This window comes from Toxorhynchites rutilus, chromosome 2, assembly GCF_029784135.1.
Source record: "Toxorhynchites rutilus septentrionalis strain SRP chromosome 2, ASM2978413v1, whole genome shotgun sequence".
Lineage (NCBI taxonomy): Eukaryota > Metazoa > Arthropoda > Insecta > Diptera > Culicidae > Toxorhynchites > Toxorhynchites rutilus.
The window spans coordinates 127,491,579-127,504,346 of record NC_073745.1 but is presented as its reverse complement, the minus strand read 5'-3'; the positions used below and the strand labels follow the sequence as shown (position 1 = coordinate 127,504,346).

The 12,768-nt window shown below is 38.1% G+C and overlaps 1 protein-coding gene across 4 annotated transcripts in view; it reads right to left on the bottom strand.

Annotated features, from left to right (window-relative positions):
• The window catches only part of LOC129765450 (uncharacterized), a 48,122-nt gene that overhangs the window by 13,009 nt on the left and 22,345 nt on the right, over positions 1-12,768 (bottom strand). For all 4 annotated transcript variants that reach the window (XM_055765789.1, XM_055765787.1, XM_055765790.1 and 1 more), the window contains 3 exons: positions 3,002-3,205; positions 2,593-2,935; positions 2,278-2,529 (listed from right to left, as the gene is read on the bottom strand). In XM_055765789.1, coding sequence (XP_055621764.1) covers positions 2,278-2,529; positions 2,593-2,935; positions 3,002-3,205 — 799 coding nt within the window. The remainder of the gene's footprint in view (positions 1-2,277; positions 2,530-2,592; positions 2,936-3,001; positions 3,206-12,768) is intronic.

Genomic DNA, 12,768 nt, shown 5'->3' with positions numbered 1-12,768 from the left:
ATGTGTAGAAATAGTTCCTATCAATTGATGGCAACATCTTTGCGATCTATTAGGAATTGATCGAGTTATAAGCATTCGAAATCTTTCATTTTTTCCAACATGTTTGGATTTTCATTTTACCACCCCAGATAATCCTATTAGACGTAGTGCTACGTCAAAAATGCAAATATCGAGTATCATATCAATTGTTTTCATTGTCGTCTCGGTGGAATCGGGCTTAAGCAAATATTTAAAAACATGTATGTATAAACAAGTCGATTGGTGAAACCAGAGGTCAGGAGTGTCGAATGGCAAGATATAGGATATAGGTCGCTGCGAATTCTATAATCTTTTTGAATTCTGACAGCTCACCGAGATTTATGATGAGAACAAAGTGATGTTTACATTGAAGCTAAAAAATCATTGAGTTGAACGAATTGTTTACCGTCGGTTTATTTGATCACGGGGAAAAATGTGAACGATGAACAACAAATTCACAAAGGAAAATTTGAACAACCCATAGGGGAGGTGCGGGTGAGATGAACAGTGGGGGTAATATGGTCAGGTGGTTGACTTATATAGTTACATTATGAATTTTAAATTTCTGCTAAGTAGAACCCCTTCTACATGTTTTTCTATAATATTTAAACCACCCTATGGCGATGAACACTGATCAAAAACCCTTGAAAACCCTTTTTTTGTAAAAAATGTGGCTGATTATTTCGAAAACAGTATATTGAATTGTGAGAAACGTTGGGAAACATGAGTTTCCAAAGATACAATTGAAGTTCTTCTTAACATGTCCGTCTTATCCCCACTTCCCCTAATGTTAAGCTACGATAGCCGGTGGCTTCACTCGATTATCCCTAAAGTTAGTCAAATGGTTCTCCCGACTCATGTTCAATCCAAGACGGGTCTATGGTACTAGGTGAGGCCGTTTCGTCACTAAGTTGGTAAGGGGAGCGGTATATGAAAACAGTACGGAAGAAAGCAGAAGGGGAATTATTTGCTTGTAGCGTGAAAGAGACAGACTGATCACGAGCGAGCTTCGACACTAGCGTATTGTGTTTTGTTTACAAACAAAACACAGTAGACTTCCAAGATGGCTGAAGAGTGGTTTTAGCAAGTTGGCCCACCTTAGGATATACTTCTAGGCGCCTTGGTCCAATCACTGTTCTTCGTTAGACGCGTTACTCTTTCGTATCAATCTTGCCGGCAATAATGTTTGTGTTTGTGGCCATTGTTGCCACGACATCGAACACGTTGTTTGGTCATGTGGGCTGTATCTTGTCGCCAGAAAAAATTTAGAAAACTTCCTTCGGGCCCGAGGAAGACAGCCCAATGTGCCGGTGAGAGATGTGTTGGCTCGGTTAGACCTCGATCGCATGCCCCAAATACAGTAGAACCCCGATTATCCATGAATAGATGATCCGCGGAGATGATCAGAGGTAGGGGGACCACAAGTGTATACGACTTTACAGATGGATAGTTCAATGATTTTTGTATTGATAAAACATGATTTTCATGCTGAAATAACTTTTTCCGTGTTTTAAGTCCACTATTGCGTTATCCACGATTTTCGTTATTCGCGGTGACCTTGCCAGACAGTTCCACGGATAATTGGGGTTCGATCGCGAATAAACGATTCCCTACCTTATCAACCATGAAATTAAGAAATTAATTGTTTATATATACTAGTAAAAATATTGTTAAGAGTTTGGCTCCTTTAAATTTATATAACAGAGCCTGTAAAAACAAACGAATTATAAAAAAAGTTAGGTTACACAGTTCTACGTAGTTACGACTGTAAATTAGCATACCCGATAATAGTTGTTGGAGCTTGTGTATTTGTATAGCTGTTTCCCTTGTTTTTTTTCAGAATTATTCTTTGTGGTTTTCATGGATACTGTTGGAGGTGTTGAACATTTATAAGGTTAGGTTAAAGGTCCAAATCTTTAGAAAGCGTACTCCATCCAGTCCTTCATTATTATGGTGTGCAGTAGAAAAAGTGCTTCGCAACACACAACATACATACAATACTGTCACCGATGTGCATTGTATATTCTATTGGTTTGCTCACTCACAGTCGTACTTTTGTCAGGATTTTTGTTACAAATAGCCCTCAGAATTAGAACCGGAGGGGGACTTGCGATTCGGCTGAACACGTTTGAAGCAATCGAGAACGAATGAATCAACTCCGTCTGCACACAGTGAGAATCCTTTCCAGAACATAGTTGGGTGAATTTTTAAGATATGAATTTGGCATTCTTTAATAAAGTCGATACATAGTTTACCTACCTCATAACATTCCCGTATATCGTTTATACTCATAGCTTCGTTCACAACATCAATGAATCGTTCCAAGCGTTTCTCGGCCTTGCAGAGGACGCCGATCTCATCTTTGACTGAATCAAGCAAAGCATCCGCTATGAGTTTCAGAACTTCTTTATTTATCTCCGCAAGAAGCAATTTGTACCTCGGTAATCGTTGAATTGGCTGCAGTAGAAAGCTGTTTAGACCCAACTTATCACCAACCACATTTTGTATCTCCTGAAGGAACAAAAAAAAATCAATACCTGAACTTCATTAGCATCGATGCGCACGTGAACATACCTGGAAAAAATCTAAGTTCTTGTTGCAAATTTTCTCGGATTTGGGTCGATTCAAGGCGAACAGAATGTAACAGTAGAATCGGTCATCCTCGATAAACTTGATAAAGGTTTCCGCTATCCCTTGGATGCTGGCACGGTTTTCGCGAAGTTTTGGTAGGAACTTATCTTTGTGCAGTTCGTAGATACTTTCAATGTTACCGAATATGTGATAACGCTGTCCTTTCAGTCCCAAAGGCAGGTCTTTTTGATTCATTACATTCATGTAATCTTCAATACCTTTCCTGAGTGTTTGTACGTAGTTTTCTTCATTCTCCAACAATTCTTTCATGATGCTGGTGATACGTCTACAAACGAAAAGTTGATATATTGGAGGAGAAAAAGAATTGGGTATGGCTTCGTTGTGTACGTACTCTGATTTGATTGATGAATTTGAGTCTGGCCTGGAATTGTTTAATGCGTGTTCCTCGTCATCTGTGGAGTCGAACGAGTCGGTATCACTAAACTCATCATCATCGCAGTAGTGATCATGGTCTGTGGATTCCTGTGAGATGAGCGTGTTCCGTGCTTCCGTAACGACAGAGTTTTCCGAGACTTCTTCCGCAAAGTCAAGCGTCCTAGAAATATATGGAATAGTAGATATTTTTTTAATGAAAGTATTAATTAGCCTCAAAAACTTGCTTTGTTATCAAAATAAACTTTTTTTTCGCTTCATTAGGAAGATTTCCAGCGCTAGTTTGTCGCTGAATATAAACTGCTGAAGCTGAAAAAAATGTTCAATTGTTGCAATAAAGCTAGACAAGAAATCCATTATTTTTGCGTGAAATTAACGAGTGTGGCCTTGCGTTGTCCTGCTGGAACACAACTACTGTTCTGTTGGCCAATTTTGGACGTTTCTGGTCAATCGCCAGTTTCAAACGGTCCAGTTGTTGACAGTAGAGATCTGAATTCAGTGTTTGGACGCATAGAAGCATCTCGTAGTAAGTTATAGTAAATTATGCTTTACCACGCTTTGTCCAAGATCGTTTTCGCACAATATTATCGTATGTTAACATTCTCTATCCTCAGTTTAAGAAATGGGACGATTTCATTCCGTTTGGCCAAGACTTCGCAGATCGTAGTTCAGTGACAGTGACAGCGATAGTTGATTTTTAACTTCTGGGCGATTCTACGACTACTAATATACCGGTCATACTGGAACTTAGGAGGAGTGATCGAACGAATAGTATTTGTAACTTACAAGCAGTATGAGTGATTTGAACAGCTTAAACCAGCAGTATCGTCTGCGTAGAACGAGATACACACTACAACATGGCGTAGCTTGGTCGAAACCGAACGGATTATTTGACTAAAGACGACCTACGAAATAGAAACATATTGAAATTCGTGTGAAATTGACGTTAATTGTGTAAATAAGTGAGAGTTTTTCCGTCTGGATCTATAGAAACACTGGAATTTTAGTTTTTTTTAAGTTTTCGCGCCTGAACACAGCAATAAAGTTAAAATGGTCAGTCTTATAAATGAAGATAGTTATTGTATTCCACACTATATACTTCAATTCAACCGACTTCTTACATATGCAGGAAATTATGAAAAATGTAGTGGTTCTATAGTTATGAAACGCAGTGTATATGTCATTCTACACATTATTCTTTTTTTCGTACTTCCATGATAACGGTAAGAATTTTCTGTAGCGTATTCGGAACATCGAAGCTGAGTTTGACAGCCAGTTTATATGAAGCAAAAATAAACAAAACGCAAAGCAAAAAGTGATGGATTTTAACAAGTAGTTTCACAAATGTAATGAATCAATTTTGATAATGGTAAGCGTTGAATGGGAGTGCACCCGTGGCCGAGTGGTTAGCGTCTCACATTATCATGCCGGGTGTTCGGGTTCGATTCCCGTTCTGGCCGGGGGATTTTTCGTCAGACAAATTTCCTTCGACTTGCACTGTGGTCACGCGTGTTCTAGAACTTGCCCCTCGGAATACATTCAAGGCGTGTTATTTGGCTTAAGAAATCTCAACTAAGTATTAATAAATGACGCTAGTTAATGCATACGTTGAGACGGCAAAAGTTCCACAGGAAACGTTAACGCCATTCAAGAAGCGTTGAATGGAAGAATAATGTTCTACAGGGCTAATTAGGTTGAAATATACTAGAAACATTAGAAACATATTTTTATTGCTTAGAAAATGACGCTTACTCTGTGGCGGGAAAAATAAACACAGCTTCAAGTACAAAATTATCAATGAAAATCAAATTATCCGCACCAAAAGAATATTCTAAGTAAAAGTGTAACGAGTTTTGTACAAGTGATAAAAAAATCGTGAGCAAAAACAGTGTTTAATAATGATTTTTTTCGCGTTTTTTCAGGAGCCATTATTGGGAAAAAACGCAACACGCAATGTATTTGTGGGCCTGGGTGATATTTTTAATTTCACTGCCGGAGGAAGTCGTTTGGTCGTCGAGGGTTACATACCTGGTGGAAAGAAATGCAACGCGTTGATATGAAGATTTCAGGTACGGTTGTTTATCAATGGCTCAATCTCCATCCTGAGCTGTTAAAGCTATTCGAGGTATCAGGTTTCATCTGTTTTCGATGAAAGGTTATACTATTCTGGACCAATATCTTAATTTACAATCTGGAACGACTATACAAATCTAGCGACAGTTAGGTTCAGCGATATGATCATATTTTTCAGTATTACTAACAAAAGCAATTTCCTTATTGTAAAGGCAATTCCTCCAACTTTTGATGTTCAATTTTCAAAGTTTCTGGTGAAAAAATTTAGGAGTTCTTCTAGTGATGATTATACACGGATCCTGACTATGTAACCTGACCATACAAACAACATTTAAAAATAATTTTCATTCAATGTATGAACATTTTCAAGTCCATTTGAGCATGCTAGTCTCGATGAAGGTACTCTTATTCGAGTCTGTATTGTGTGTTAATGCAATAAATAAATGGTTCCTGAAGTAAAAACTGCTTTACTAAGATTCAGTCTATCCCTACGTATTCGTTTCTTTGTGAATGCGAATGTAAAGGATAATTTCTAGGAGATCCGTTTTAGATTTGAAACCACAACCCAAAAAGTATGTAATTTCCAAGGTCTGTAGCCGAAAGTTTGCACGTAATTCATTAGCAACTTGACGGTTTTGTGTCTTCGTGTAAACGAACCCTTAAAACATTTGAATGATCTGTCAATGTCAAAACGTTAGTCAAAATCAACATTTTATTTATGGTGGAGTACACGAACGAGCAACGCTTGATAATTATTAAAAATCACTAGCGAAATTCGATTTCAGTGGTTGCAACTTTAACAGCACTTAGTCCAATTTTCGACCGAAATGCCCGTTCTTATGAATTGGGCAGCCGCAAAAAATACTTGAAACCATTTGAATAAAGTTCATTAGGTTTATTATATAGGAAACAAAAATTCAATTGATGAGTATCACCTTTGTTAACGTAAAAAACTCCTCATGAGCCTATCACGAATCGCAAAATTATCGACCTATTTCTGAGGGTGATGACGACTGATGATGAAAACATAACCCGTTTTCGTAACCATTCTCGTTATTTAATAGCCATACCTCGTACACTAGGCTAAAAATTTGCCTGCAAACATTAGAACTTACTGCGATATTTGTAGAATTACAGTGGATTTTGTAAAGCACTATAAAAATCCTGTTTTTGGCACTTTTTTTAAATCGATGCAAAAAATTTAAATAATTTTTTTTCGTCAAAGTCATGAATTATCCTTGTGCAGAATTTATTAAAAGTTTTCAAAACTGCCTTTCGATTTGCGGTGCGATTGTTGTTTATTGAATTATTCATCATCAAAGAGGAAGGGGTAACTTTTCATTCAAACTGAAATATCTGTGTGGGAAGGTCCTACAGGAACGTTCTTGGAACCAAATTAAAGCTGGTTGATAAGGTTAATTGGATTTGCTGTTGAGTTGATTAGCGATTTTTATTTCTTCCCGATATTGTTGCCCACTTCACCTACACACACCAAGATACAAATATGTATGTAAAATATTCTAATACCTAAAAGTTGTAGCTTCAAAATGATGTACAACTGAAGCCTGCTGATACAGTGATTCCGAAAATCTGACAAGACTTCAACGGCACCTTCGGGGACACTCTTTGGACAGTGTTCGTAACCAAATCAGTCCCCCACGCTATGACCACGAAGCAACGACTCTATCGAAGACCAGAGATTCATATTGTGACTTCTGAAGAGAAAATTTATTCTCTCTATCGTTGTATTTGTGCTGGACGGGTGACGTAAAGCGAATTGGGAAGGGATCGTTTTTCTTTGAGAGTGAGAGCGGCCGAGTAGCTCATTGGAAAACTACCAATGCGCGGATACACTGATGTCACCCCTCAACTGGTGATCGGGGTAGACAACACTAAGCAGCTCTGTGCGCTCAAAAGTCGAGAAAGTGGCACTGTCGCCGTTAATTGTCGGTTGGGATAGTACATTTGTAACATCCGTTCATCATTGCCTTAAGCGATGACTATGCCGTCACGGAAATAAACCAAAACCGCTGACAACAAAATCAGCCAAATGTCAATTGACAGAGTCATTATAAGCTCCGCACAAACTGATCCGAGGAACCCCACGTACTCAACAATTTACTGGTTTGAGTAAATGAGAGGTCCCGTCCATGAATAGAGTAACTACCGTGGCACAACGGAATAGGGCTTCTTGTCTGTCGTATGTGATCTTGCTATCTGTTAGTGATCGGCTCCGGAAGTAGAAGTGCGCGTCGTGTTAAGTAAAGGTTTCGTTAAAAGTTCACGTTGTGTATAATTGTGAACGTCGTTGACATATACAAATTCAAAAGGAAAGACCGACCAGAGGGCCTTTCCTTTTATATTCAGTTGAGGACGCACTCCCTCTTCCCCACGAAATATAAGATTCCAATCACATTACCTAATTGGTCCTTCTAACGAACAGCCCTGAACATTCGATTCCTTTTCCGTCATTCCGGGCTCATAAAAGATAGTCGTCACCCCTCGTCCGTTTCACCACAGGAGCCTGGGGAACGATAGCAAGAGAGTGACGCGAGTGGCTCTATTTAGGGTAGATAATCGGGGAAAGGGTAACTCCTGGAAAACTGTAGGTTGTGAGGTTCTGTGTGAGTGTGAAAGAGCAGCTTGTAACGACCCTGAGTAATCCCGAGCAGCGGAATATTACACATCCTGTGGAGTACACACGTGGACAAAAGCGAGAAGGAGACTAAAGAATATCTCGGCAAGGGGTATGCTCATCAGATAACTTCAACCGAATTCCGAATTTAGACGTGTCTGGTATCTACCACTTGAGGGAGTGAGGAACTCAAACAAACCACGCAAGGTGCGCCCGATTTAGTGTACTGCAGCCCATGTGAACAATACATCTTTTAATGTTTTAATGTGCGTGTCGCATTTATCGCTGTCATGAGGAAGAAGTTCTACTAATTCCTGATCAGCCATGGACAAACAGGCGCAAGGGTTTATATTCCACAAACGTCCAGGACAGATTACCGTAATGAGAATCGCCAGGTTCGACGTAGTGCTCAGCATGCATAGCTTGGTGTCTCTAAACGTTTCTTTCCTGGTACTGCTACCCCAAAGAACTCGCAGATTTACGTCTTGTCAGCGTAAGGGAAAACACATATTCCTGCATCGTATACATTGCGGATTGCTGCAAGGACCAAGGTGGCACCATTAAACCTATCTCAATGCCACGGCTAGAACTGCACGCGGCTTTTATCGGCTCTCGACTTCTGGGATGTTTTCTGCAAGGCACTTACGGTAACAGTGGCCACCCGATATATCTGATCAGGCTCGACAACGAGCTCGCGTGGTTGAAATCAGAGACTCGACGATATCACCAGCAGGGTTACCATGTCTACAGAATAATCTGTATTTATACAGATTTTTTGAAGCCAAGAATCTGTAGATACAGATCTCAGTTTTTTTTTGGATTTCATACAGATTTACATTTTTTTCTAAATAACGATCCAATGCTAGTTATGGATTGATCTCAATATTTTTTCCCAATTCATCAATTTTATAAATATAGCGTTCGAATCAATCTGATGAGAGTCATTTTGGCATTCATATGTAACGTGTAGTACTGCTTTCTTATGTTCAATCTAAAGTTAAAAAATGCAAAAGTCTGCGTCATCGGATAGTTTTACAATAAATAAATAACGCTGTATATCTTGTTCTTACAAAAGCACAGTGATTACGAATTTTACGTGGATACTATCAACATCGCCAAATTCAGAATAACTATGCCAATCAATAATACTAATGCTGAGATCATGCTTCAAGATTGAACTTATAAATTTAACCCTTTGCGGTCGTATTAAATTTCGACATGTGTGTCGTAATGGTCGCATTTTTTTTTACTGATAAAGCAATGAAGTATAACTATGTGAGATTATGAAAGATGAACAAGATTCTATTATGTTTTGTAAACTTCTGATAAGTGTTCACTAAACTATGTTTTAATGTTTATGTTTGAAAAATATTTGCTATAATTCCTCTTCGTGTGATATCTTTCACATGTATCACAAAAATAATTAGTTTGATGTCATTCGCCTTTTATGTTTCTGTTTGAACATACAGAGCAATGCTCTTCACATTTACAGAGTACCGTAATACATGGAGTTTTCTATTAATCCTTTCCTCAAGCATGGATGACTATTTTTGTTCATACTGAGTACCGTTATCTATTACTCATAGTAGTACCGTTTTCGTTCGTAAATAAGTTCACAAGACATTAAAATTCGTTTGAAAAAAGTGTGAACTGATACATTGTTGCATACAGTATAATATTAGTATGCTTCTTTGCTGTGGTGGCTGAGGAGACAAACGGCGGCAAAGGGTTTATACAGATTTCGATACAGATTCAATTTTATGATGTATATTGTCGTAAAATATATTTAATCCGCATCATATGCGTATATTACGCTGATGTAGTTTGTGTGTCATATAAGCGTATAATTTAAATCGATTCAGTACTGTAGTAAATCGTGTTGCATGCTGAAGAAAATCATGAAACAGTAAATCATATTAGATCCTAATAAAGAACATATTACATCATATTGAAATGTCAATAAAATGCTAATGCTTTCGAAAGTTTTAACCGCTGTTGAATTAATCTTCAGATAGCCGCGCGAGATAGCTGGTGGATGATAATCCAGACGACCGGAGCTCGAACCCACATCGGAGTTTTCACCAAACATCAATCTGTGCCATTTTAAACATTCATATTCCACTCCCAACACAAGTCAATCAAACAATTATTATTTCTACGAACATAAATACTCATATATAAAAATGGCGATTCGTGAGGCTACAATAAACATTTCACGAAAATATTTTGCGCCATTTTTTTTCTATATCTGTAATAAATCGTATATGAGTATGACAAAAGTCGTATTTGCTGTTTTGACAATTCATGAATATATTCATATTAGATCGCAATTCAATTTCAACATAATCACTATTATAGCCGATCAAAGTTGCATATTCATCCAAACAAATTCGGTAAGCATTTGCCATGTATGTAAATGGCCTCCACTTTTGCATGCATATGCCAGTTAGGCGCATTATATGCCAACCAAATTTGAGGGCATATGATGTTATATATACGCTTGTTATGCGATTTAATGTTTGCTGGGCAGTTCGTTGACTTCCGAGTATGAGAGATCCTCAGCTCGACTACCGTGGACGAATGGAGGAAGGTACAGTCGAAGATTAATATAGCAGTTCTAGCGACGAAGTGTAGAGATGAACCCAATTTCAGTCCTAATCGGTTGTTTGCAGGCCCAGCATTTGTGATGGATCCAGGAGATAATTGGCAAAGGTGATTTGGAATTTTTCGACTGAATGGAGTGCTGCGCATGAGCAGTCGGATCATTGCGGCGTCGATAGTAACAAGCAACAATAAGTTTCCTAAATCTTCTCTTGAGAAATCATCTGGCAATCAGGAGCTCATTGTAGCTGATTATCAACGATGTGTCAGGAAGGGATGGGAAAGCCCATAGAGCAGTGTTGTAAACATTCATAGAGATGATCAATTGGCAAATAGACTTGTTCGAGTGAACCGGAATTAAACGGGCGGGTAAATGTTGGAGAACCCATTGTGCCGTTACCACTCCCGTCACACCTTTCATGGAAGAAATGTTATTATGCAACTCTTTCAGATAATATGGATGGTCATTGTACGCGAATGGACCTTAAAATGATATCCATGTTTGGCCAAGTTTTGAAAAAATTCTCGAACGCATTAAATTATGCACATACTGAGTATCGTTTTGTCTCATATTCCGAACAGTCTCAAATTCCGAATACTTCATTTTTAAATGTAGATTTACTATACTTCAATGTTATAAATAATTGAATAATAAAGGCCCAACATCGATATGCGTTGATTTTTAACGAAGTTACAGAATGTCAAAAATCACTTAAAATTTCCGACTTCGCACTCTGTTCCTCTAATTTTTTTGTCGAGTGTATTTCATTTTTGTCAGCAGGAGTCGGAGTTGGTCAGCTAGAAGACTATAAACAGAAATATGTGGTAGTCACTTGGTGTCAGGCCCGGACTACAGGGACACCTTCCAACCAAGCTTCTTGAGTGTCACTATCCGAGTTGAAAGCATGATTGCAGGGAAGTGGCAGTCCCACAGAGCAGAGTTTTCCTGGCCGTTAATTCTAACTTGGCCACTGTTTGCCCGTCTTACCGCTCTTTGACCACCAACGTTTCTGGTAAACGTTATCGTAAATGACCCACTTTTCATCATCAGTCATCATCACCCTCAGAAATAGGTCGATAGTTTTGCGATTCGTGATAGGTTCATGAGGGTTTTTTACGTTAACAAAGGTGGTACTCATCAATTGAATTTTTGTTTCTTATATAATAAACCTAATGAACTTTATTCAAATGGTTTCAAGTATTTTTTGCGGCTGCCCAATTCATAAGAACGGGCATTTCGGTCGAAAATTGGACTAAGTGCTGTTAAAGTTGCAACCACTGAAATCGAATTTCGCTAGTGATTTTTAATAATTATCAAGCGTTGCTCGTTCGTGTACTCCACCATAAATAAAATGTTGATTTTGACTAACGTTTTGACATTGACAGATCATTCAAATGTTTTAAGGGTTCGTTTACACGAAGACACAAAACCGTCAAGTTGCTAATGAATTATGTGCAAACTTTCGGCTACAGACCTTGGAAATTACATACTTTTTGGGTTGTGGTTTCAAATCAAAAACAAATCTCCTAGAAATTATCTTTTACATTCGCATTCACAAAGAAACGAATACGTAGTGATAAACTGAATCTTAGTAAAGTAGTTTTTACTTCAGGAACCATTTATTTATTGCATTAACACACAATACAGACTCGAATAAGAGTACCTTCATCGAGACTAGCTTCATCAAATGGACTTGAAAATGTTCATACATTGAATGAAAATTATTTTTAAATGTTGTTTGTATGGTCAGGTTACATAGTCAGGATCCGTGTATAATCATCATTAGAAGAACTCCTAAATCTTTTCACCAGAAACTTTGAAAAGTGGACATCAAAATTTGGAGGAATCGTCTTTACAATAAGGAAATTGCTTTTGTTAGAAATACTGAAAAATATGATCATATCGCTGAACCTAACTGTCGCTAGATTTGTATAGTCGTTCCAGATTATAAATTAAGATATTGGTCCAGAATAGTATAACCTTTCATCGAAAACAGATGAAACCTGATACCTCGAAAAGCTTTAACGGCTCAGGATGGAGATTGAGCCATTGATAAACAACCGTACCTGAAATCTTCATATCAACGCGTTGCCTTTCTTTCCACCAGGTATGTAACCCTCGACGACCAAACGACTTCCTCCGGCAGTGAAATTAAAAATATCTCCCAGGCCCACAAATACATTGCGTGTTGCGTTTTTTCCCAATAATACAAAATCCACTGTAATTCTACAAATATCGCAGTAAGTTCTAATGTTTTCAGGCAAATTTTTAGCCTAGTGTACGAGGTATGGCTATTAAATAACGAGACTGGTTACAAAAAGGGTTATGTTTTAATATTTACGGGACAACGATATGCTCCCCTTCAATATACTCCCCTTGGCTCCTCACACACCTTTCCATACGTTTTTTCCATTGT